Here is a 22695-nt window from a genome sequence, read left to right as displayed (position 1 = left end):
TTTCCGTGGGGTCAGACTCCTCCAACCTTTCAGGAGGAGATGAAATGGTGGGGGCAAAGGCTGCGGCCACAGCACGCACTGAAACTGATTTGAGTGGTCTCCAAGGCTCACCAGCCCGCATCCCACCAGCCTGACCTGGAGAGGCCAGAGAAGCGGGAGTTCCCACCTCCCCACAGGAGGGAGGCTGCCAGGAGCTCCTTTCTGGGCCCAGGATCTCAGCCTTGTGCCACCCAGGGGCAGACAGCCATGAAAACCAGGTGCCTCTTTCTGTCTCAGCCTCTCCTCCCTGCATCCCCAGTAAACAGCAGCCAGAATAACAGGAAAAGAGTTGACCTGGACCTGCAGGAATAGGGGGCTTGGGGTGGGGGTGGGACAGTGCATTTATCCAGCGCTTACTGCATGTGAGGCACAGAACTGGGCAGAGAGAGCCAAAAAGACCTGGCTGCTTGGACCCTGAAGGACCCAAGTTAGGTCGTGTTCTGCCCTTGACTGGCTGTGTGGCCTCAGGCAAGTGGCTGTGCCTCACTGAGCCTCATTTGTGTCCCCCGGTGGAGACTTTGGAGCTAGCCCGACCTGGCCCTGTGAGGTGCGTGCTCTAGCTGCAGTCTGATTGAATCCTCATAACCCGAAGAGGGGACCTGCCACTGTCTGCCTGGGTGACCTCTGTCAATGGTCTTCACCTCTGTGTCTCAGTTTCCTCCTCTGGAAAGTAGAGTTCATAATATAATCTGGCTCCTAGGGCTGTGAATATAACTCATCAGTGAATGTACAATGCTTGGATCAGGTCTCTGCACGTAGCAGGCATCATACATGCGTTTCCCATTATTGTTAATTACTAGTACCCCCATTTTGCAAAGAAGAAAACTGAGGCACGGAATGGTTAATCCTACCACCAACAGCTGCTGACAAGTACCAAATGTTCCCTCAGAGCAGGCCTTGTGCAAGGCCTTTTTACTGCATTTAAGTTAGTTTGTACATTATATGCAGAAATCAGCCCCATTTTGCAGGCGAGGAAACTGAGGCTTGGAGAATGGCCACTCAGCTCGTGAGCAGCATATAGACCTGATGAACTGTCTACTACCCAGACCCCACCTTGGTATAACAAGGTTAATGTCCACTGCCAGACCCAGGCTCTAGTCCCTCCTGGGTCCTCCCTCCCTGTCAAAAAACAAGGTGACCACAGGGCCTTGCTGGGTGGGGGCAGGGTTATCCCTGTTTGCTCAAATCCGTACAAAGATGCCAATAGGAGAGGCCCCCTTGCCAGTCCACAAGCTTGGAGCTCAGAGTTTCCCAAACGTATATGTGGTCAGCCATTCACCTCCTGGACAAACTTGGCCGAAAGACTACACATCGCCAAGCTTCAGTTTCCCATCTGCAAACGAGGAAGGATTCTGAGGCCTTTGCTTGCACGGCTGCCTGAGCATTGATTGTACAGTGAGCGGCTCACCAGCACTTGGTACATGGTAGGTAATCAACAACCCCTGGCTGCACAGATTCTGATACCAACCAAGGGCATCAGCAGTGTCCTCCCACCCCTAGCTGCAGTTTACCATTTTCAACGTCCTCCTTTTCATTTTTATCTCAGGTAAGTCTTGCCTTGAGAGGTACCCGGGACAGATGCCAGTTTAAGCTCATCTGTGAGATGAGAAAACCGAAGCCTAGGATAACCCACAGCGCGGGCTTCCTTGCATCATCTGTCCGAACCCCACCATGTACCCTGCCCTGCCGGGCCAGGGCCTTCGGGTGGCTGCAGAGCAGCAAGCAGAGGTTTGGATGGGGGGGTGGATGGACCTGGGTTTGAGTCAGTTTTGTGTGTGACCCCAAGGCAAATCACTCCCTATCTCCAAGCCTCTGTTTCCTTCCCCAGAAAATGGGGTTGTTGCATGAGAAGTCCCTGGACATGTGCTCCATGAGTGGCAGCTGGTGTCAGGGGCAGCACTTACAATCCCTTCCCCATCCCAGCAAGCCAGGAATGGTAGTGGAAACCCCGGACGCTTTATAACGTGGAGCTCCCAGCTCAAGTGAGAGAAGCAGCACGGCCATTCCTTTGTGGATCTGAAGGTCTCCTTTCCTGCATCCCTGACCCCAGCACTGTCCCCTCGGACCCATCCACTTCTGCACACACAGATCCTTGTGTCACCTTCCTTGGAAAAACAAAGTGAGATGAGTGGCTGACACCTAATGAGCTTTGTTGAGTGAAGACAGAGAACCTGGGAAATAGATGAGGCCCAGGTAATGAGGTAGCAGGTGAGGTCAGGACCAAGACAGACAACTTCAAGGGGACAGTCTGGGGTCCCAGGAGACAGTGATGAGGCAATGATGGAGCTGGCAGGGCACTTCAGCTTGGGTTTTCTTTTTTTTTCTTTTTCTTTTTTTTTTTTTGAGACGGAGTCTTGCTCTGTCACCAGGCTGGAGTGCAATGGTGCGATCTAGGCTCACTGCAACCTCTGCCTCCTGGGTTCAAGCAATTCTCCTACCTCAGCCTCCCAAGTAGCTGGGATTACAGGCATGCACCACCACACCAAGCTAATTTTTTGTATTTTTAGAAGAGTCATGGTTTCTCCATGGTGGTCAGGCTGGTCTCTTTTAGGTTTTTTGTTTTTTGTTTTTGAGTCTTGCTCTGTCGGCCAGGCTGGAGTGCAGTGGCACAACCTTGGCTCACTGAAACCTCCGTCTTCTGGGCTCAAGCAACTCTCCTGCCTCTTCCTCGTGAGTAGCTTGGGTTACAGGCATGTGCCACCAAGCCTGGCTAATTTTTGTATTTTTAGTAGAGATGGGGTTTCACCATGTTGGCCAGGCTGGTCTTGAACTCCTGACTTAGGTAATCCGCCCACCTCGGCCTCCCAAAGTGCTGGGATTACATGAGCCACCACACCCAGTTTGTCAGACTGGTCTCAAACTCCTGACGTCAGGTGATCCACCCGCCTCAGCCTCCCAAAGTGCTGGGATTATAGGCATGAGTCACCATACCCAGCACAGCTTGGGTTTTCAAATGCACCAGAGTAAGACGTTCAAGGGATGGAGACTGGATTCTGGAAGCCCCTTCCTATCCTGCCCCTTTGCAAACTCTGGGCCTAGTGGAATCGTTATCATCAAGGCCACGTTGGTGGTCCTCCAATTTGCCAGAGATGCTCCCACTACAGGGGCTTTGTCCTGCTGTTCTGATATCTGCTTGGCTCACTCCCCAACTTCCTCAGTCTCTTTCCCTGGCCGTCTTCAGGGAAGTATCTCTGAGAAATCCCCCATCACCCTCTATTGCCTTCCCCGCTGTATTCATCTTCATAGCAGAATTCACGCAGGACCTGTTGTGCGGTTTTGTGAGCACAGCCATGAGCAGCCCCAGGAGTACGCGTAAGCCAGAGTCAGCCTAAGCCATCAGCTCTCGTCCCCAGCCCCAAGCCTCAGGTCTCCACTCGTTAACCTCAACAACCACCAAAGGTGGGGAGGGCAGAGGGCATGGAGGAAGCAAGGGGAAACCACCAGTGGCCCCTTTCATTCCATCCGTATCTAGTGAGGACCTACTGGGTGCCAGGACCTGTGCCACCTGCTGTGGACCATGACGTGAACAAAACAAGGTTCGTGCCACGTGGAGCTGCTCTCCTCTCCAGCTACCCTGGAGCCAGGCCACAGGATAGGAGACAGCGCAAGGGAGGAGGCAAGGAGGTGGGATGTTTCCTTCTGGCCCTTGCTTTGTTGCTGACCTTGAGCAAGACACGTGATTCTCTGAGCCTCTATTTCTTCACGTGTAAAATAAAGAAATTGAGCGAGGTTTCTCGGAAGTCTGGAGCAGGGTGGCATGCGAGGTGCCCAGATGCAGTCTTAAGCAATTCCCAGCCTCCCAGTGATGAAGTCACTCCTTTTCCAAGTCTTTCCAAGACTTCCTCTTGCTATGTGGAGAAGGTCTCAGCTCAGTGCTGCTAGGTCTTCATCACTCTCATGAGCACGTTGATCATGTAGAGAGAGTAGGTCTCAGGCCAGAGACCTTCAGCAGGCAATGGTGACGTTGCCGAGTTTTCGAAGTGGTCATTTTAGGATTGTAGTAGGACACATTGGTGTCTTTTTTCTAGATTCCCTCTCTGATCCATTCTCCAGAGGGAACATACTAAAATTCCAATGTAACCCCAGCTTAAAATCTGTCCTCACAGCAAAAGGATGGGACAAACAGATGAGTAGAACAGAGAGTCCAAAAACAGACCCCCACATACACGGTCAAATGATTTTCAACAAGGACACCAAAGCAATCCAACTGGGGAATGAAAAGTCTTTTCAATGCATGGTGCCGGGACAACCAGATATCATGGAAATATTTTCAAAATCACCTTTGCCTCACACCATATGAAAACGTAAGTCAAAATGTGTCATAGAGTTAAACACAAGAGCTAAACTTAAAAGCATAAAGCTACTAAAAAAGACCCTAGAGAGGGCACAAAAGAAACTTGATAAAACAAACACTGTGATATTTGAAAACTTTTGCTTTTTGAAAGACACCATGAAGAAAAGCCACAGACTGGGAGAAAATATTTGTAACACAGAGAAGGTGCTTGTATCTAGAATAGATAAAGAAACTTTTACAACTCAATAATAAAAAGGCAAACAATGTAATAAAAAAATGGGCAAAAGATTTGAACAGAAAATTTCACCAAAGAAGATATACGGATAGCAAATAAGCACATGAAAAGATACTCAATATCATTAGAGAAATACAAATTATAACCTCAATGAGATAGCACCTCACACACACCAGAATGGCTAAAGTTTAAAAAGCAGACAAAACCAAGTGTTAGCAAAAATGTGAGAAGGAACTAGAATGCTCACATGTTGGTGTTGGGAATGCAAATGGTACAACCACTTTGAAAAGCAACTTGGCATTATCTGAAGAAGTGAAATGTATACCTCTTATATAACTCAGCCATTTCAGAAAGATGTTTAACTCTATGACAAATTTTGATTTTGATTTTCATATGGTGTAAGTCCATAAAGTTTTTGTCCACACAAAGACTTGTACACAAATGTTCATAGTAGTTTTATTCCTAGTAACCAAAAACTGAAAACAGCTCAAATGTGTATCAACAGATGAATGGATAAATAGACTGTGGTATGTCCATACAGTGAAATACTACTCAGCAATAAAAAGGAACAAACTACAACTAATATGCACAAGCTCAAAAGTATTATACAGTGTGAAAGAAGCCAGACCCAAAAGAGTGCACACCCATTTATATGACATTCGAGACCCAAGAACAGGCAAAACTGATCAATAGTGATAGAAATTGGAGCACTGGTTGCTTTGGGGATTGAGGGGTTGAGTGGGAAGGAGCAATGGAGAAGTTTCTAGGGAGCTTGTCATGTTATATCATCTCAATAGTGGTTTAGGTTACACAGGTGTATACATTCGTGAAAACACATCAAATTATACACAAGTACTGTGCATTTTATTGTATATAAATTAAACTGTTGTTAAAATGTGAAAAGCGGGGGCAGCTCTGGGTTAAATCCACAAAGGAAAAAATCCTCACAACATGTAAAATGGTTCAGCGCTGTAGAAAAGAGTGTGGCAGGCCAGGCGCGATGGCTCACGCCTGTAATTCCAGCACTTTGGGAGGCCAAGACAGGCGGATCACAAGGTTAGGAGATCGAGACCATCCTGGCTAACATGGTGAAAACCCGTCTCCACTAAAAGACACAAAAAATTAGCCAGGCATGGTGGCGGGTGCCTATAGTCCCAGCTACTCAGGAGGCTGAGGTGGGAGAATGGCATGAACCCAGGAGGCAGAGCTTGCAGTGAGCTGAGATCGCACCACTACACTCCAGCCTGGGTAATAGAGCGAGACTCCATCTCAAAAAAAAAAAAAAAAAAGAGTGTGACAGTTCCTCAAAAACTTAAACATAGAATTATGATGCAACCCAGTAATTCTACTCCAAGAGAATTGAAAACACATGTTCACACAAAAACTTGTATACCTTCATAAAAACATTATTTGTAATAGCCAAAAGGTAAAAACAATCCAAATGTCCATCCACTAATGAATGAATAAACACAGGTGGCCTATCTATATAATGGAGTAGTATTCAGCCATAAAAAGGGATGAAGTACTGTTACATGCTACAATTTAAATGAACCTTGAAAACATTATGCTAAGTGAAAGAAGTCAGACATGAAAGACCACATATATATGATTCCATTTATATGAAATGTCCAGAATAAGCAAAATCATAGAGACAGGAAGTAGAAGGCTGGGCTTGGTGGCTGATGCCTGTAATCCCAGCACTTTGGGAGGCCAAGCTGGGTGGATCACCTGAGGTCGGGAATTTGAGACTAGCCTGACCAACACGGAGAAACCCCATCTCTACTAAAAAATACAAAAATTAGCCTGGCGTAGTGGCACATGCCTGTAATTCCAGCTACTCGGGAGGCTGAGGCAGGAGAATTGCTGGAACTCAGGAGGCGGAGGTTGCAGTAAGCTGAGATCATGCCATTGCACTCCAGCCTGGGCAACAGAGCAAGACTCTGTCTCAAAAAAAAAAAAAAAAAGTAGATTCCTGGTTGCCATGGGGCTGGGAGAAGGACAGGATAATGGGGAGTGACTACTAATTGATACAGGGTTTCTTTTTGGGGTGATGAGAATGTTCTGGAATTGGATAGTAATGATGGTTGCACAACATTGTGAATATACTAAAAAGCCACCAACTTACATACTTGAAATTATTAAAATGGGCCGGGCGCGGTGGCTCAAGCCTGTAATCCCAGCACTTTGGGAGGCCGAGACGGGCGGATCACGAGGTCAGGAGATCGAGACCATCCTGGCTAACACGGTGAAACCCCGTCTCTATTAAGAAATACAAAAAATTAGCCGGGCGAGGTGGCGGCACCTGTGGTCCCAGCTACTCAGGAGGCTGAGGCAGGAGAATGGCGTGAACCCGGGAGGCGGAGCTTGCAGTGAGCTGAGATCCGGCCACTGCAGTCCAGCCTGGGTGACAGAGCGAGACTCCGTCTCAAAAAAAAAAATAAAAAATAAATAAAAAATAAAAGAAATTATTAAAATGGAGAATTTTATGTCATATACATTTTTATGTAAATGTTACATACATTCTTTCTTCCATACATTTTTGGAAGGAAAAAATTTCTTCCGGGGTTCCTGGAGCACCTCATCAGGCTATGTTTTCGTTGCAGAGTTAGGGTCTTATCCTATTACACTGTGTTATAATGGAAGAATTTAATACTTACCCCCAGTCACCTCCAGGTTGGATGAGGTCGGACTGGAGTTAAAGGCTTGGCATCTCCCACACCCTCTGTCTCCTCTACAGCTCAATCATAGTGGCCCCAGGGCGGAGTCCTCCCAGCTGAAACTCTTGACAGCTAGGAAAATCTGTGCTTCACTCTGGTCTTGGGATCTTTTTCTAATCTTTGTAAAAATACACTGGGATGAGCATCCTTCCTTAAACCTCCTCTAGCTCACTAAGGACAGAGTGTCCACGTGACTCGTCTCCCATCCCCTCCCATGAGGCACTGGGGTATGCTGGGGCTGTCACCTGGTTAGGTGACCTCTTTACATTTTCCTGCTCCCTTTTGTGGGTGAGCATTCTCTCTTTTGCAGCCTGTGGCCACAGCCCTGCTAGACTCCCTACCCACCTTCACCCTTCCCAAAGCACCTAGAATGCATCCAATGGCATTAGGAGATCACGTGGTTTGACTTCTTCATTTCACAGATGGGGAAACTGAAGCCCTGAGACGTGAAGTCCTTCAGCTTCATACCAACAAGCAGCAGAGCCAAGTTTCAGATTGGGGATTTATTGAGCACCTACTAAGTGCTAGGCATTAGGCTAAGAAAGACTTTACAAACATTACCTCTTTGGATCTTTCAAGGGGTAAGTGCCACTACCCCTTATAGCTCATCTTATAACTGAGGGAGCTGAGGTTCAGAGAGGTGCAGTAACTTGCCCAGGGACACCCAGTAGTTATCCAACGCCCACTCTTTTTTTTAAATTTGTTATAGAGATGAGGCCTTGCTCTATAGACCAGAGTGAAGTGCAGTGACACAATCATAGTTCACTGCAGCCTCCAATACCTGGTCTTAAGTGATCCTTCTGCCTCAGCCTCCCAAGTAGCTGAAACCACAGGCGCATACCACCATACTTAGCTGATTTTTTTTTTTTTTTTTGGTATATATTTTGGAGACATTATCTCACTATGTTGCCCAGGCTGGTCTTGAATTTCTGGCCGCAAGCAATCCTTCTGCCTCAGCTTCCCCAGTAGCTGGGATTACAGATGTGAGCCTGGCAGTCCACTCTCATATCCACTCTGCTCTCCCTCCCCATTCAAAGGCTGAGTAATCCTCAAGGCACAATTTAATAGAGCCTCTAGATTAGCACTGTCCAATAGAAATAAAATAAAAGCCACATGCATAATACTCTAATATGAATTTTTGAGTAGTCACATGTGTAGGTGTATACACCCTAAGGTGACCCCCCATGAGTCATGTCCTAGTATAATCCTCTCACCTTAAGTGTGGGTGGAATCAATGATTTCTTTCCAACTGACAGAATATGGCAAAGGTGATGGGATGTCACTCCTCTGATTAGGTTGCCTTATATGTCAAAAGGTGATGAGATGTCACTCCCATGATAACATCATGTTATATAAGACTCTGTCTCAGCAGGCTAGAGTGAGAGACTCTCCTGCTTGCCTTGAAGAAGCAAGCAGCCATGCTGTGAACAGCCGATGGCCCATATAATAGGGAACTTTCAGGATGTCTGGGAGCTGAAAGTAGCCCCAGTCATCAGCCAGTAAGAAACCAAGGCCCCAGTTATACAGCCCCCAAGTAATTCTGCCAACAATTTGGATGAGCCTGGAAACGGACTATTCCCCAGTTGTGTCTCCAGATGAGAACACAGCCCACCAACATCCTGATTGCCATCTTGTGAGTCCCAGAGCAGGGAACCCGAATATGTCAGACCTGGATTCCCGATGCACAAAAACTAGGAGATAATAAATGGATGTTGCTCCAAGCCCCTATGTTTGTAGGAATTTGTGATGTAGTAATAGAAAACTATGCTGAGTGCGGTGGCTCACACCTGTAATTTCAGCACTTTGGGAGGCCAAGGTGAGCAGATCACTTGCGGTCAGGGGTTCGAGACCAGCCTGGCCAACATGGTGAAACCCTGTCTCTACTAAAAATACAAAAATTAACTGGGCTTGATGGCACACACCTGTGGTTCCAGTTACTTAGGAAGCTGAGGCAGGAGAATCACTTGAAGCCGAGAAACAGAGGTTACAGTGAGCCAAGATCATACCACAGTACTCCAGCCTGGGCAACAGAGTTAGACTCTGTCTCAAAAACAAAAACAAAACAAAACAAAAAAACACCTAATACAGCACATTTTTAAAGTAAGAAAAAGAAGTGAGATTATTTTATCAACATTTTAAAAGTATATCCAAAGTATTATTTCAACATGTAATCAATACACAAAATTTTAACTTTAATTAATGAGATACTTTAAATTCTTTTGTGTTTTTCATACTAAATCTTTGAAAGCTGGCATGTATTTTATACTTACAAAACATCTCAGTTTGGGTCAACCACATTTCAAGCACTCAGGAGCCACATGTGGCTAGTGGTGACCGTGTTGGGCAGCACATGTGTAGACATTTAATGGGCTGTTACCATATACCTGCATCACCTCCGCTTCAGTGCCCAGCATGTGGTAGGTGCTCAGAGGAATCCACAATTCCTGAAGTTACAAAGGGTTGATAGTCACTGAGCACTTACGGTGAGCAAGACCTGTGCAAAACCCTCACTTGAGCCTCACTATCTCCCTATGAAGTGGTCATTACTGTGAACATTCTCTCCGCTTTACAGATGAGTAAACTGAGGTGCAAAGAGTCAAGGCTCTGCAGTCCAGACCCTGGGCTATGACCTGCTCATCCATCCACTCTAGGAATCTGAGGCCCACCCAGCATCCCACCACATCCAAAAGGCCCCTCTTCTCTTCACACACAACCCAAGTGACCCCAACCCAGAGTGACTTTAAGAAGCCCTACACAAACGCCCATGAAAATGTCTCCTAGGCCTCAAGAGGGGGTGATGTCATTACTTCCCTGCCCCCTCTTTTCTCCTTTCCCTCCTAAGGACTGACCCATCTCTAACCAGGGTCCTCTCTTTTTCTAAATCCCTTAAAAACAATTTGATCTCAGAATGAAGCTTCTGATAACTTGCAGTTGAGGGCATAGGGCCGCAGATGTCCAAATTCAATGGGGCCTTGGGCCACCAGATCCCTGTCACCTCAGGGACCATCATGGTGCAACCCTGCTGTAGAGAAAGAAAAATGGAAGCCCAAAGCAGTGTCTCTCCAGGATACACTTTGAATTTCCTGTGGTATTTAGTCCAGAATCTTTCTTCAGATAACGTGGCCCCTTCTGAGGCTGCAAAAATGGAATTCGCTCAACATCCATCTGCCACAGATGGATAGTGTACCTTCCTCATACTCTGCACCGTGCATGGGTCCTGTCCAGGTAGGGTCACCACCCTCCTAATCCAAGCTGGGCCAGGGTCCTCGGCTGCCTTCTACCCCTCGTTCCCATAGACTGTCAACTCAGAATGAAGAAGGCATTCTTTCTGAGGTGTGAGATGGGTGTTTCTCTGTTAGTATGGAAAGACCCCACCAGCAAGGTGGGCCAGCCTAGACCCCATCCTTGTCCTCCCCAGGGCCAACATGTATCCCAATGTCATGTGCAACCCCCACAATGTGCCAGTCCGTGCCATAGTCCTTTGGTTCTTAGGCCCTCTGAGAGTTCATTCATTCACTCATATGTTCATTTGACACCAACCTGAAGTCTCCCAGATGCCCATACCCAATACTCATCATTCTTTCACATTCCTTTCTCCTTCCTTGGGTTCTGATCATGATCATATACAACTGTCACTCTGAGCAGGAGACCTTTAAATGTTAAAGAGATTTTTTAAGCTTCTTCCAAATTTAGGTGACTATAGAGGCTTCATCTGTAAAACTTTATATTCTGATAAATATGCCATTACCTATATAAAGAAAACTTGAAAAGTTGAAAAAAAAATACAATAAAACTTCTGCAAAATTAGGCTCAGTTTATGTGCTGGGATGAATAGGATGAACTCCTATTCATCCTTCAAAACCCTCTCTGGACATGCCCTGCTGGAGAAAGCCTTTTCCAAGCCTCCCACAGGGGGTTCATGAATCTCTGAGTGACATCCATACCTTGTACCGCCATGGGTTCCTGGGCATATTCCCTTCACTTTTAACTGTCAACGTACTTGTCCATCCACTCCTATTCCCTCTTTCTAGACTGTATTTTAAGAGCAGGATGATTCATGATCTCCATGACAACTGGAGTCAGAGACACTTTTTGACGGCACATCCTTGTATACTTCATCTCCCCAAGCCTATTGCCTCATCTGGGACATGGGATGAATCTGCCCTGGCATGAGGTTGCCATGAGGATTAAATGAGAAAATACTAGTCTGTAAAGTGCCTAGTACTGAGTGTGGCTCTCGATTCATGGCAGTTTTATTACCTAGATCCTCCGCTTCTGCCACATAATAGGAGCTGAATACATCTGTTGAGTTGGAATGAAACGGTTTGAATTGCCTGCACCTATATGGTGTCCTTTGGTTACCAGTGAGGGGTGAATCCAGGTCTCTGAGTCAGTCCCAGGGAAGCAAATTTCCTCCATGGTCATTCTATCCTGTAGACGGGTCACAGGAAGTGGAAGCACCATGTCTAACTCTGAAGGGTCTGGAAGATGTGTCCTACCAAATGCCAATGGAAAGGTGTCACCAGGTGTCGGAAGGGGGCTGGCACTGCCTGTTCCCGCTCTGTGCCTAGCACTGTGCTCAGGAGTCTTCCCATAGACAGCTCTGTGGGGTCATAACACTCTTTCTGTTCACTCTACAGCCAAGAAAACTGAGGCTCAGAGAGAGTACACTGCCTACCACCTGGAGACCCAGTGCCCGCAGAGGTTTTTCCACTCAAGATTCCAGCCCCAGTGACAAAGCAACTATGGCGGGTAATCTTCCTAAATGTGTTCTTTGCTCCTGAGATAGGGAATTTCCTGGATGTCATTAAACATTTTACCAGCTTAATGCCAGTCTGGGGAGCTTCTGTTAACACGCTGCGTTAGTGTGATGTTTTCCGGGGTAGAGTCATTGGAGACATGTGTAAGCTATTTGCCTCCACACTGAATGGCCGCACTGCAGTTCTCAATCTGCCGCCATCATTTCTGACTCATCTTCCTGCTCCAACCTGGCATCGGGCCCACCTACATTAGCCCTCTGGTCTGCTGCGGGCTGTGAAAGAAGGTAACTGCACCTGTTATAATTATGTGTAAAATAAGAGTTCAGACGTTCTGATTCAGCAGTCTAGCACAAGGCCAGAAATCTGGAGTTAACAAGAGCCCTTAAGTGTTTCTGCGGCCAGGGTTCTGTGGACCATGCTTTGAGAAACACTGAGAGGTAAAGGTCCAAAAGGGAAGAACAGGGAGGGTCTGTAGTGGCCTCAGGTCTGAGGCTGCAGATGCTGGAGTGAAGCCACTGCCCAAAGCGTGGCCCATAGGCAAACCGATCCTTTTACAGGGCTGGTGCTCACAGCGAGCTTCCAGCTAGATGTTACTTGCTCCACTCTAGAAACAAAAAACTAGGGGCTTAAGCCAGTTAAGCCGCTTGCCCAAGGTTCGTGGCTGTAAGCAGAGGAAGCAGCATGCGCCCCAGGACAGCGCGACTCCAGACTGCTATCAGCTGCCCTGTGGTCAGATCATGGTGCTGATGCTGATGCTTTATGCTTATGAAGCACTTCCTACGTGTTGTGTCCAATACATTGTCTCCAATAACCACCCCATGAGCTAGACCCCTTTCAAAGATGAGGAAACGCTGGAGCTGAGAAGCTGCATAACTTGCAGGAGGTTCCCAGGCTTACTAGGATCTGAAACTCAACACTAGAACTCAGAAGCGTAAGCATCACCCTACACAGCCACTTGGGGGGCACTTCCCTTGCCCCCTCCCTCCTACATGAGTCAGATACAGGGTTCTTGGCTCCCAAAGGATCTTTCCCCCAAGGAGACGTTGGGCAATGTTCAGAGAGTTGTTTTTTTTTTTGGTTGCCACAAGGGTGGGAGGTGCTACTGGCATGTAGTGGGTGGAGGTCAGGAATGCCGTTCGACCTCCTAAAATGCCTAGTTGCCCCCCTTACACTCCAGCAAAGAATTAACAGGCCCAAAATGTCAGTAGTGCCAAGGCTGAGAAATACTGAAATGACCCAACTTAGAACAACATCAGTACACACACACAGACACACACACACTACAGCATCCAAACCTACACCCCTACATCCCATAGAATCTGAAGAGATTGATGTAAAAAGGGGATAGGGTTGGGGAGAAACAAAGCAAGCAAGCCCCACCCACAAATATACCACAGTCACCATTAACGTCATATTTATTGTTATTTAACTGCTCAGGAAAACATATACAGGTATATACAATATGCAGGAATACAGAAGACTGCACTTTACATATTTTTTTAAAAAAGAAAGAAAAAAATAACACTCAATTTCATGAGCTATTGTCACAGTCTTCCAACCAAGCATTTCAGAAATGAATTTCTTTTAAGAGTCAAAAAAGATTACAGGATTGCCTAACACACAGCAGAGTTAAGTTTTCATATTTTACATGTGCAATAACATTTTCGTTTTCTTTTCTAAAGAGTTTGCTATGCAGTACTGATTACCAGTGTTCGGAGTCTAGTGTGTTGGGTGTGTTTTTCATTTACTTTTATTCTTTCCATTAAACCAAATTTAATGAAATAACATCCTTTTGCTTAAGGCTATTTTTAAAGCTGTTTCATTCTGGGGGTCGTGGGGAGCGAGAAAGTTTTTAAAACTTCAGGGGTTTCCGAGGTTGCCAGGACCATGAGCTAATTGGCAAAGTGTTGATGACTCAATGCTGGGAAAGTCAAAGACAGAAGTTAAGACACTTTGCTCCCCGGCCTTAAGCAATTAAGGAGAAATCATTCCTGTTTCAAAAGTAAAATGATGAAGCTCTCAAACAGCTGTACACTGCAGAATCAGAGCGGTCACGGAGTTTTGTCCAGAATACGGTCAACTCTCCCACAGCCCACGGTGGGGGAAAATTCTCTTCCCTTTCCATTCCTTTTGTAGCAGAACGCAGGAACTGCCTCGGCTCATACCTTTCTCGCTGATCAATTCATGCCACCTGCTTTGTCTGCCCTCTGAAGCCGGGGTTTGCCCCAGGTCAAGACTGCCCAGGCGAGAACCGCAGACTCAGACCCCAGCCAAAAGGGCCGGCAGAAGGAAAGAGGGGAGAAGGGAGGGGAAAGAGTGAGGTTTTTCTGAAAGCTCCTCTCCCTTTGCTGAAGAGTTCTTTGAAATAAACAATGTGGGTGTTGTATGGTGAGCCCAGAGCCTTCAGGTCACTTGCTAAAAAAAGCCCGGATCTGCAAACTCTGAGGACCTGGAGGGGGTGGAGGAGCTCAAAGTGGAGCGTTTTAGTAAGACAGGCTCGATAACAATAACTGAAATTAAATATAACCATCACCGATTTGGGTGAAGTGGTATCAGTCACTTCTTGTCTAACCCACCCGGGAATCTATATGCCCCCCACCACAAGCCATAAATGGCTTTTGCAGGCATCAACAGCACCCAAAAGTGCCTGTCCATGCCAACCACCACTCATCTCTGCTCAAAGCAGTTATTCCTTTGTGAGATGCTTGGGACATGGCTCTAGTTTTGCAACAGGGTAAGATTCCATCAAAAGTTGGGGAGGGGGCAGAAGAATTCCAGGGTTCAAAACTAAAAGGCGTAGGAATCAAAGTCATTTTGTTATATTCTCTTTCTTCGTCCTCTAGCCCTCGGGAGTCTGCAGATCCCTGCAAAGAAAGACACCCAGGCTCAGAGAAGGCTGAGCAGGCTGAGCAAGAGGGTGCCTCATCCCTCCCGGGGGTGGGGTTGCCCAGGTTGGACTGGGGATGGAATGGGAGAGGTGGAGTAGATACACACAGTCCCCTCCTTCTTCCCTGGGATGCCCGGCCAGGAACAGCTTTCAGAAAAGGGAAAGGGCTGAGAACTCAGCCTCCTCCAACTCCAGCGCCCGAGGCACAGCTGGCCTGACTGCAGCAAGGACAGCAACCTGGCTCCAAAGACTGCAGGCTGGGAGCACACCATCCCCCATGCAGACCAAAGGCTGCTTAGCACAGCGTGAAAATGCAGGGCCTGGGCATTTGCGAGGAGGCCCAGAAAAGGAGAGAAAACACTACTGTCGAACATTCCAACTCCTTCCCACAGAGCAGAGCTGGACACGTCCTCACGTCCATCGCAGAGAGGGGCGGCTTCCAGCAGAAGAAGAGAGAACCCAAGTGGAAGGGAACTGAAGGCTGAGCACTGTGTTTGCAGGAACGAAAATATATTTTCTTAGGGAACAGACAAAACAAAATCCCAGGCGGAATACCTAAGGGGGGCATTCACTGTTTGGGTCCTGCCTAACTGATGACACTTGGGTGTCAATATATAATATTGTGAAGACAATTTGACTTTCACCCGGCAATATTCCAGAACTACTATTCTCCAGGATTTCCATTTTAATAAGCAGTGAACAAAGCAAAAAGAAAATAAAAGGGGAGGGGGGAAGAAAAGGAAAAAGAATAAAAAAGAAAGCAACTCTTGTCTTATTATGAAATAACAATACTTGGACATACAGCAGCATGAAAATAAAACAAGGAAAGAGGTCATCTAAAAAATGTATGCCAAGATTACCGAAACATGGGGAGTATCTAGAGGAAAAAGGCTTAAGCAAAAGTTTGCTAACTGCAGAAGGGTTAACACTGGTAACATACTGTGGCAGACAAGTTTCTTTTTTAAAAAAACTTTTGAGGTTCCTCCCCCCATTTTAAATTAACCCTTTCCGGTCCATATGCCACTAAGCAGGTACCAACCTAGAGAAAAAAAAAAAAAATCATACACTCAGCAATAGTGGCCCTTTCAAATTAACAGAGGGGTGGGGTCAGGTTGAGGGGGAAGGAGACAGAGAAGGGGAGGGGAAGGGCCTGGTAGAGGAGGGGGTCTTTCTTGTCATTCAAGTTAGGGCAGCCACAAATGTCCCGAATCTGTTGGAGATGTCAGAATGCAGGGACCGCCAGGTGGGCACGGAGGCCCGAGCCTTGGCGTCACCCACGTCGTCTGTGCAGTGGACAGACAGGCACTGCAAGTGGCTGCCAGGCTGGGTTGCTGAGGCCTTGTTTGCCGGGAGGTCGTGGGCTGTGGAGAGAGAAGGAAGAGAGGACATTAGTGGCATGCTCATCTCTGAGGGACACCATAATGGGGGCCAAAGTGGCAGAGGCATACAAGAGAGGCACCGTCCACGCCCTCTTTCCATGGCTAAAGCTGGTCCTGGAGGATCTAGAGATGTTGTTTTGAATCCTCCTGCTGTTACCTCTGATTCATCTGTGAGATCTCAGCCAAGGGAAGACCCACCCTGTTGGGCCTCAGTTTCCCCACTGGGAAATAGGAAAGTGAGGCAGGATAAACTCAAGAGTTTGCCCATCTCTGATGCACCAGAGTTCCCAAAAGATTAACTGGACATGATCTAAGTCAGGAATGCTTCCTGGAGGAGGGGCATCTAAACTGGGCATCAAAGGATGTGTAGGAGTTCGCCACATGCCGTGAAAGGGTGGAGGGGAGGATTGTCTGGGTCCAGAACACAGCCTGTTTGTGTGTCATCCTCTGGACAGACATTTGCTCAGGGTCTACCATGAGCTGGGAACTTTCTTAAAATGTGCCAGACTGCATACCAACTCCAGGAGTAAGGATGATCACCTCTGCTTTATAGCTAAGAAAACTGAGACTCAGAGAGGGAAAATGACTTGCCCCAAGTCACACAGGAGAAAGTGTGGAGTCACAGCACCCTTCCCAGAGGAGCAGGAAGGATGGAGAAGGTGCCTGTGGACACCCAGCTTGGCACAGCTGAGTCACAAAGACTAGAAACCCACAGCTCCCCAAGCCCCAAGTTCTCCCCAATCCTCAAGCACTCCCCAAGCCCCAAGCACTCCCCAGGACTTTCCAATTGCTCCTTTTTCAGCCCCCTCCCACCTCTGAAGGTTCTGCCCCTCACTGGTGTGCAGGGGCTGAGGCTCCATGGAAGTGACTTTGAGAGTGGGGACATGGGAGAGGAGGAGCCCTTCAGGACACCTGCCTATGTCTTTCATTCCCTCCTATGCTCTGGCCATAGCTTTCTCAGACTCCATTTTACAGATGAGAAGTCTGAGCCCCAGAAAGGCACAGAAACTTTCCTGGGGTCACACAGCTCCAACGTAACAGCTGAGAGAATCCAGTTCTAGCTCCACAAAGGGACCCGAGGCCAGTCCCCTCCTCTGAAAATGGGGGTGTCTGCCCGGCTCATGCACCTCCTTATGATGGCTAGTCAACTAGGCTGTTGATATGTACAAGGTGTTTGTATAAACTATAAAGTGCTGTCTTCACAAGGACAGAGGGTGAAGTGTTCAGAGCAGGAAAGACAGAGAATCTGAGCTCCCCGGTCAGACAAGCACAAAAGCACCATTCTCAGCCGCTACATGAAAGGACTCTGGGTGCCTGGGGTGGGGGAGTCTATTCCTCTCCCATACCCTTAATGAAAATCCCCCGATCCCCCTTCTCATTGAGTCACACAATGCCAGAAAGCACCACAGATCACAGGGATGTCTGTGTTAGACGTGCTTGAGGAGAAAGGAGTCTGACAACCATTCACATCTTAGTATAAATTAGACCAGAGCAGGCAATTTGCAGGACTTCTCATTTACGGCTACCATGTGACCACTGGCTCTGTCCTGAGACCTGCCATATGTCAATGAAGAGTCTCATTATTCTCATTTCCTAGAGTCTGACTTTAGAGTATGCCCACGGTCACACAGCCTGGAAGGGACAGAAAGCTGGGTTTGAATATGGGCTGATGTTGAATTTCTGCCTCAGTAGAAGTGAAAAAAAGCTGAGATTGGGGGCGGGGGGCTCTGCTCCAGGTGAGGGAGCACACCCAGATACTGAACTCCACGACCGGCCTGCCCTCAATCCTCTGTGCAAGCCCAGCCAAGGGCCCTGTGCCAGGCAGGAGTCACCCGCCCGCCCTGCCCTCTGGGATTAAGCAGGAGGCCTCCCCCAGGAGCTGAGCCACTGCGTGCAGAGAAAATCCTCCCAGAGGGATGGGCCCAGGCAGTTGAGGACAGGCCATGACTAACTGGGCTTGGGGCCCCCACCCTGGAGCCCCAGAGACACCTTGCTTTGGGATCTGCATGCTGGGAGGAGCTGGAGCTGGGGAGGAAGGCGCCTTCCTTGGCCACTTCATTCATTCATGCAATTAACATGCCTTTATTGAGGACCTTCTATATGCCAGGCATGGTACAAGCCTGCGGATCTAGCATGGAACAGGATAGACACTGTCCCCACCCTTCTCCTGGAGCTGATGGTGAGGCCCGGAAACAGTATCTCTTTTTGACCAAAGCACAGTCACTTTGGAGTCACAGCCCCACTACTATGTGGCCAAGGCTCTTCTGGACCTCAGTTTCCCCACTGGTAAAATGGGGATGACGTCATCTCCCCTGGGGCCTTGTAATGGCCTGGCACACAGAGAGACCCCCAAACAGTGCTGCTGGGGCTGTCTTTCGTATCTGGGAGGGTCAGGGGTGAGGGGGGCTTTGCAGCCACTTAGAAGCCCCTAAAGCCCCATTACTTCCTGGGGCCCAGCCAGGTGGGCATGTTCCTGGCCATGAAACAGAAGTCTTTGCCCCATTTCACAGAAGGAGAAACTGAGGTTCTGAATCCAAGGTTTCAAAGCTAGTTCATAGTGGTGAAATCTGGATGTTGTTAATACCCCACCCAGGGCTTCCTGGGGAGAAGGTACCCCAGGAAGCTTAAGGCATCAGAGGCAGGGTTTCCAGGAACATGGCAGGCCCTGGATTCTGGCAATACTGAGGCACAGTGCCCGAACCTTTGCTCTTGAACCCATGCTTGCCTTGTTCCCAGTGACCCCTCCACCCTCCCTTGCTTAGTATCTCCAAAGGAATTTTATTCCAGCACTGCAAGATCTGGATTGGCAGGGGTGGGGTGAGGGAAGTAGTACCTGCCACAGAGAGAGAGAAAAAGAAAGAAAATCTGAAAGGGGGATATTTCCCCAACTTTGCACACATTATCTCAAGGAATGAACACAGCAATGCTTGTGCCCACTTTACAGATGAGGAAACACACTCCGAGGGATAAAGCTCCTTGCCAAAGGAGAGAGAAACTCTTTGCTCTGGGGCTGCAAGCACCCAGAAGGTGAAAGAAAATTCCTGAGCAACACACCGGGCAGAGGAAGCTGCGTCTGCCAAGCAATGGGTAAGACAGACCCAAATGGCCAGATTTTCTAAAGATGCTTTCAGACATGAGCGTGCGGTGCGCTAATGCCAGAAACCATTGCCGTTCTTATTAGGGGTGGACTTAATGAGGGCGTCCCAGGCACACAACTGAACACTTCCATGTATTATCTAACTCCATCCCCCAGCAAGCCCATCAGTGGGGGGGCCCCTTCTCCCCACCCTGGCAGGGCCACCCTGGGCTCAGAGAGGGCGAGAGGCTTGCCAGATGTCACAAAGCATGGGTGCAGGATTCCCCAGCCTCCGCCTAGAATGAGCAAGAGAGCCTACCAGTCTGGTATCCACAGGGAACATTTTTAAGAGAGAATATTATTCTTCAGTTCTTGACAACCCAAGCATGACTGAACTCATCCTCCCGCCGGATTCATTCCAGCTAGGGGGACCTAACACGCCCTCAGACCGCGGCTCCCCAGGGCTGCCGAGTCGCTGCCGATAAATCAGTCTCATGGAAGCCGCCTCAAGTCACGGCCTGCCCCAGCTCCAGAGAGGCCCTCAGTCTCCACTCCTCGAGGCGGCAAGCATGCCAGCCCCCACACCAGGACCCAGAGATAAAACCACCCCCTTCCCAAGCTCCCAGGGTTGAGGGAGACCCTGGAGTCACTCAGCGCCCGGCACTGGCAGACACCACAGAACCCAGTGGGTGCTGTTCTGTTTTCCACTTGATTATCAGCCTCCCCCATCAGACTGTGGCCATGTGGAGAGGGGCAGGTTTGGCCTGTTCACCTCTGGATCCTGCATGCGCTGGGCCCTCAGTTGGGTCCAGTGCACTGACTGTGAAGCGCCCTTCATCCCCATTTGACAGATGAGAAGACTGAGGCTTGAAGGGCCAGGAGCTACCCACGGGTCACCCAGGGTCAGGTCACCAGCTCTAGGGGTGTGGCTCTCTCCTCTCAGCCCAGGATTCCCAGCTGGTCAGGCCAGGGTGGAATCCCAAATGCCCTGTACCTGGGCAGCTCCTGTCTGCAGAGCCACAGTTTCCTCATCTGCAATTTGGGGATGGTGATTCCTGCTGAGTCCGGCTAACAGCAGCGTGCGGCAACCTCACAAGAGACTGGCAATACCATGTACATGTTGGGGGGTCAGTCCCAGAGGCTGGGGCAACGTCGTCTCAAAACAGATAACCTTTCGTGTGCCTCACTTGATTCAGGCAGCACTGGGCGGGGACGGGGGGGGGCGTGAGGGGAGGGGCCTCTGGTTCTTGGGGACTGATGGGCACGCCTGCCCAGCAAGGAAAGACTGAAGGACGGTTTTTAAGGACAGATACGATCAGAAAGAACCACCTCACGCCCCATGCCCAGGGTCAAGGCCCAGAGCTGAGACAGACACCCCTGCTGTTTCTCCTCCCAAAAGCACTTCTCAGCTTTTCTTCATGGCACAAATCCTTGCTGATCTTCCAGCCTCTTCCTACTACCCCGTCACCCCTGCCCTGAACACCACAGCATTTCTTCTGGTCATCATGCTGCAGAGGTTCAGGCTGCCCCCTGCTCACCCCGCTGCAATCACAAGACCCACGTCGGACTCTGTCTTCCAAACTTCTCCATCCACAATGGAGACAGTAAGTTCCATTAAGGGAAGGAGAGAACCAGGAGCAGGTGCCAAAAAAAGCAATTGCGTGAATAACTCCAAGTCACTCCATTTCTCTTACAGGGTTCAACAGTGATAGCGGCCACCATTCGTGGAGCAAGGAACTTTTGGGCACATCGCTTCATCTCTCAGAACCTTGGCTCTCCGAAACGGGGAAAATAATAGGACCGGCCGTCATGGAGGCAGTTAGGAGAATTTAGTGAAATGATCCATGCAAAATGCTTAACACGTGGGGCGCTCCTGCCAACACTGGCTCTGAGTACAGCCTGTCGATGTTGTTGGCCAGCCTGCAGGTGACAGTGGGGACCTGCAGGGCTGGGTCCAGGGAGGGCTGAGTGACCCTTCTGCAGGCTGTGCCTGGGGTGAAGGGAGAATGGAAAAGAGGGGACATTTACCTGGGGATGTTGCATTTTAAATTTTGCTTCTAGAGATGCCACCCACCCGTAGAGGGGGCCGAGTTTTCTTTTTTTCTTTAAAGTCAGCAAAATAGGCCTCATCATCACCCTGCTCTGCACTAAAATCCCCGGACCAGGTTTCCATGTGGGTGAGCCACGTGCTCAGGCGTCGTGAGCCGGGCGGAGGTGGCTGCCACCTCCCACGCCAGGCAAAGGGCTGCCTTGGTGGTTCTCCCAGCCACAGTTCCACCATTGAGCCCCAGGGAAGGAGACTCCTGACCCAGCCACCTCCTGCCCCGCTGCCTACCTGAGGGAAAGCCAGGGGCATTTGGGGGGAAGGACAGAGCCCAACAATTGCCCATATCAAGGGCTCCCTGGGTACTCCCCCAGAGCATGGCCCAGGCCAGGTGCTAACCTCTTCTGTCATATGGGAAGAATAAAAGAACCTACCTCACGGGCTGCTAGAAGGATTAAGTGAGATGATAGCTGGAAAGCCTTCAACATACGGTGAGCCCTTTGTCAAAAAAGGGTAGCTGCTCTGACACTTACCATTCTTCTGTTGTTGCTGTTGCTGTTTTTCTTTTAGAAACAGAGTCTCACTCTGTCACCCAGGCTGGAGGGCAGTGGCACAAAAAAAAGAACTCACTGCAACCTCAACCTCCTGGCATCAAGCAATCTTCCCACTTCATCCTCCCAAGTAGCTGGGACTATAGGTGCCCACTACCACACCTGGCTAATTTTTTAAAATTTATTTTGTAGAGATGAGGATCTCACTATGTTGCCAAGTCTAGTCTTGTATTCCTGGGTTCAAGCAATCCTCCCATCTCAGCCTCCCGAAGTGCTGGGATTACAGGGGTGAGCCACCATGCCTGGCCACATTTTTCCTTCTAATCCCCTAACCTGGTACTACTGTTGCTCTTTACAGATGAACTGAAAGACGGTCCAGAGAGTCAGAGCCTGATCAAGGTCACACGGAGTCAGAGGCAGAGCCAGGCCTGCAATCCAGCCTCTGGTTTTCATTTTGTTTTTTGTACAGATGGGGTCTTGCTATATTGCCCAGGCTGGTCTCAAACTCCTGGGCTCAAGTGATCTGCCCACCTCAGCCTCCCAAAGTGCTGGGATTACAGGCGTGAGCCACCACGCCCAGCCCACTGTTACTGTTCTTGGCACTGGAGGCAGCCAGAGCTAGAAGTGCCATGTGCTAGCTTCGTGCCATGGGGCAGTTTCTTCGTCCCTGTGGGTGCTGGAAGCTGCCGAGGCTGGGGTCAGGGTGCAATCCC

The 22695-nt window shown here is 48.9% G+C and overlaps 1 protein-coding gene across 2 annotated transcripts in view; it reads right to left on the bottom strand.

The window, feature by feature from the left end:
* Positions 1–13442: 13442 nt before the first annotated feature.
* Positions 13443–22695, bottom strand: part of MN1 (MN1 proto-oncogene, transcriptional regulator) — a 53743-nt gene continuing 44490 nt past the window's right edge. Inside the window, exons 2-3 of one of the 2 annotated variants that reach the window (XR_003121552.1) lie at positions 15972–16293; positions 13443–15420 (exon numbers count right to left, since the gene is read on the bottom strand). Coding sequence is in view for 1 of the 2 variants with exons in the window: in XM_025400346.1 (XP_025256131.1) it covers positions 16112–16293 (182 nt within the window). In the remaining variant the exon portion in view is untranslated. Of the gene's footprint in view, positions 16294–22695 lie in introns of both variants that reach the window. The other variant, XM_025400346.1, reaches the window with a different exon arrangement.

The sequence above is a fragment of the Theropithecus gelada genome, chromosome 10 (assembly GCF_003255815.1).
Source record: "Theropithecus gelada isolate Dixy chromosome 10, Tgel_1.0, whole genome shotgun sequence".
Taxonomy (NCBI): Eukaryota; Metazoa; Chordata; class Mammalia; order Primates; family Cercopithecidae; genus Theropithecus; species Theropithecus gelada.
Note: the sequence above shows the minus strand (reverse complement) of the source record. Positions and strands in the feature narration are given on the sequence as shown.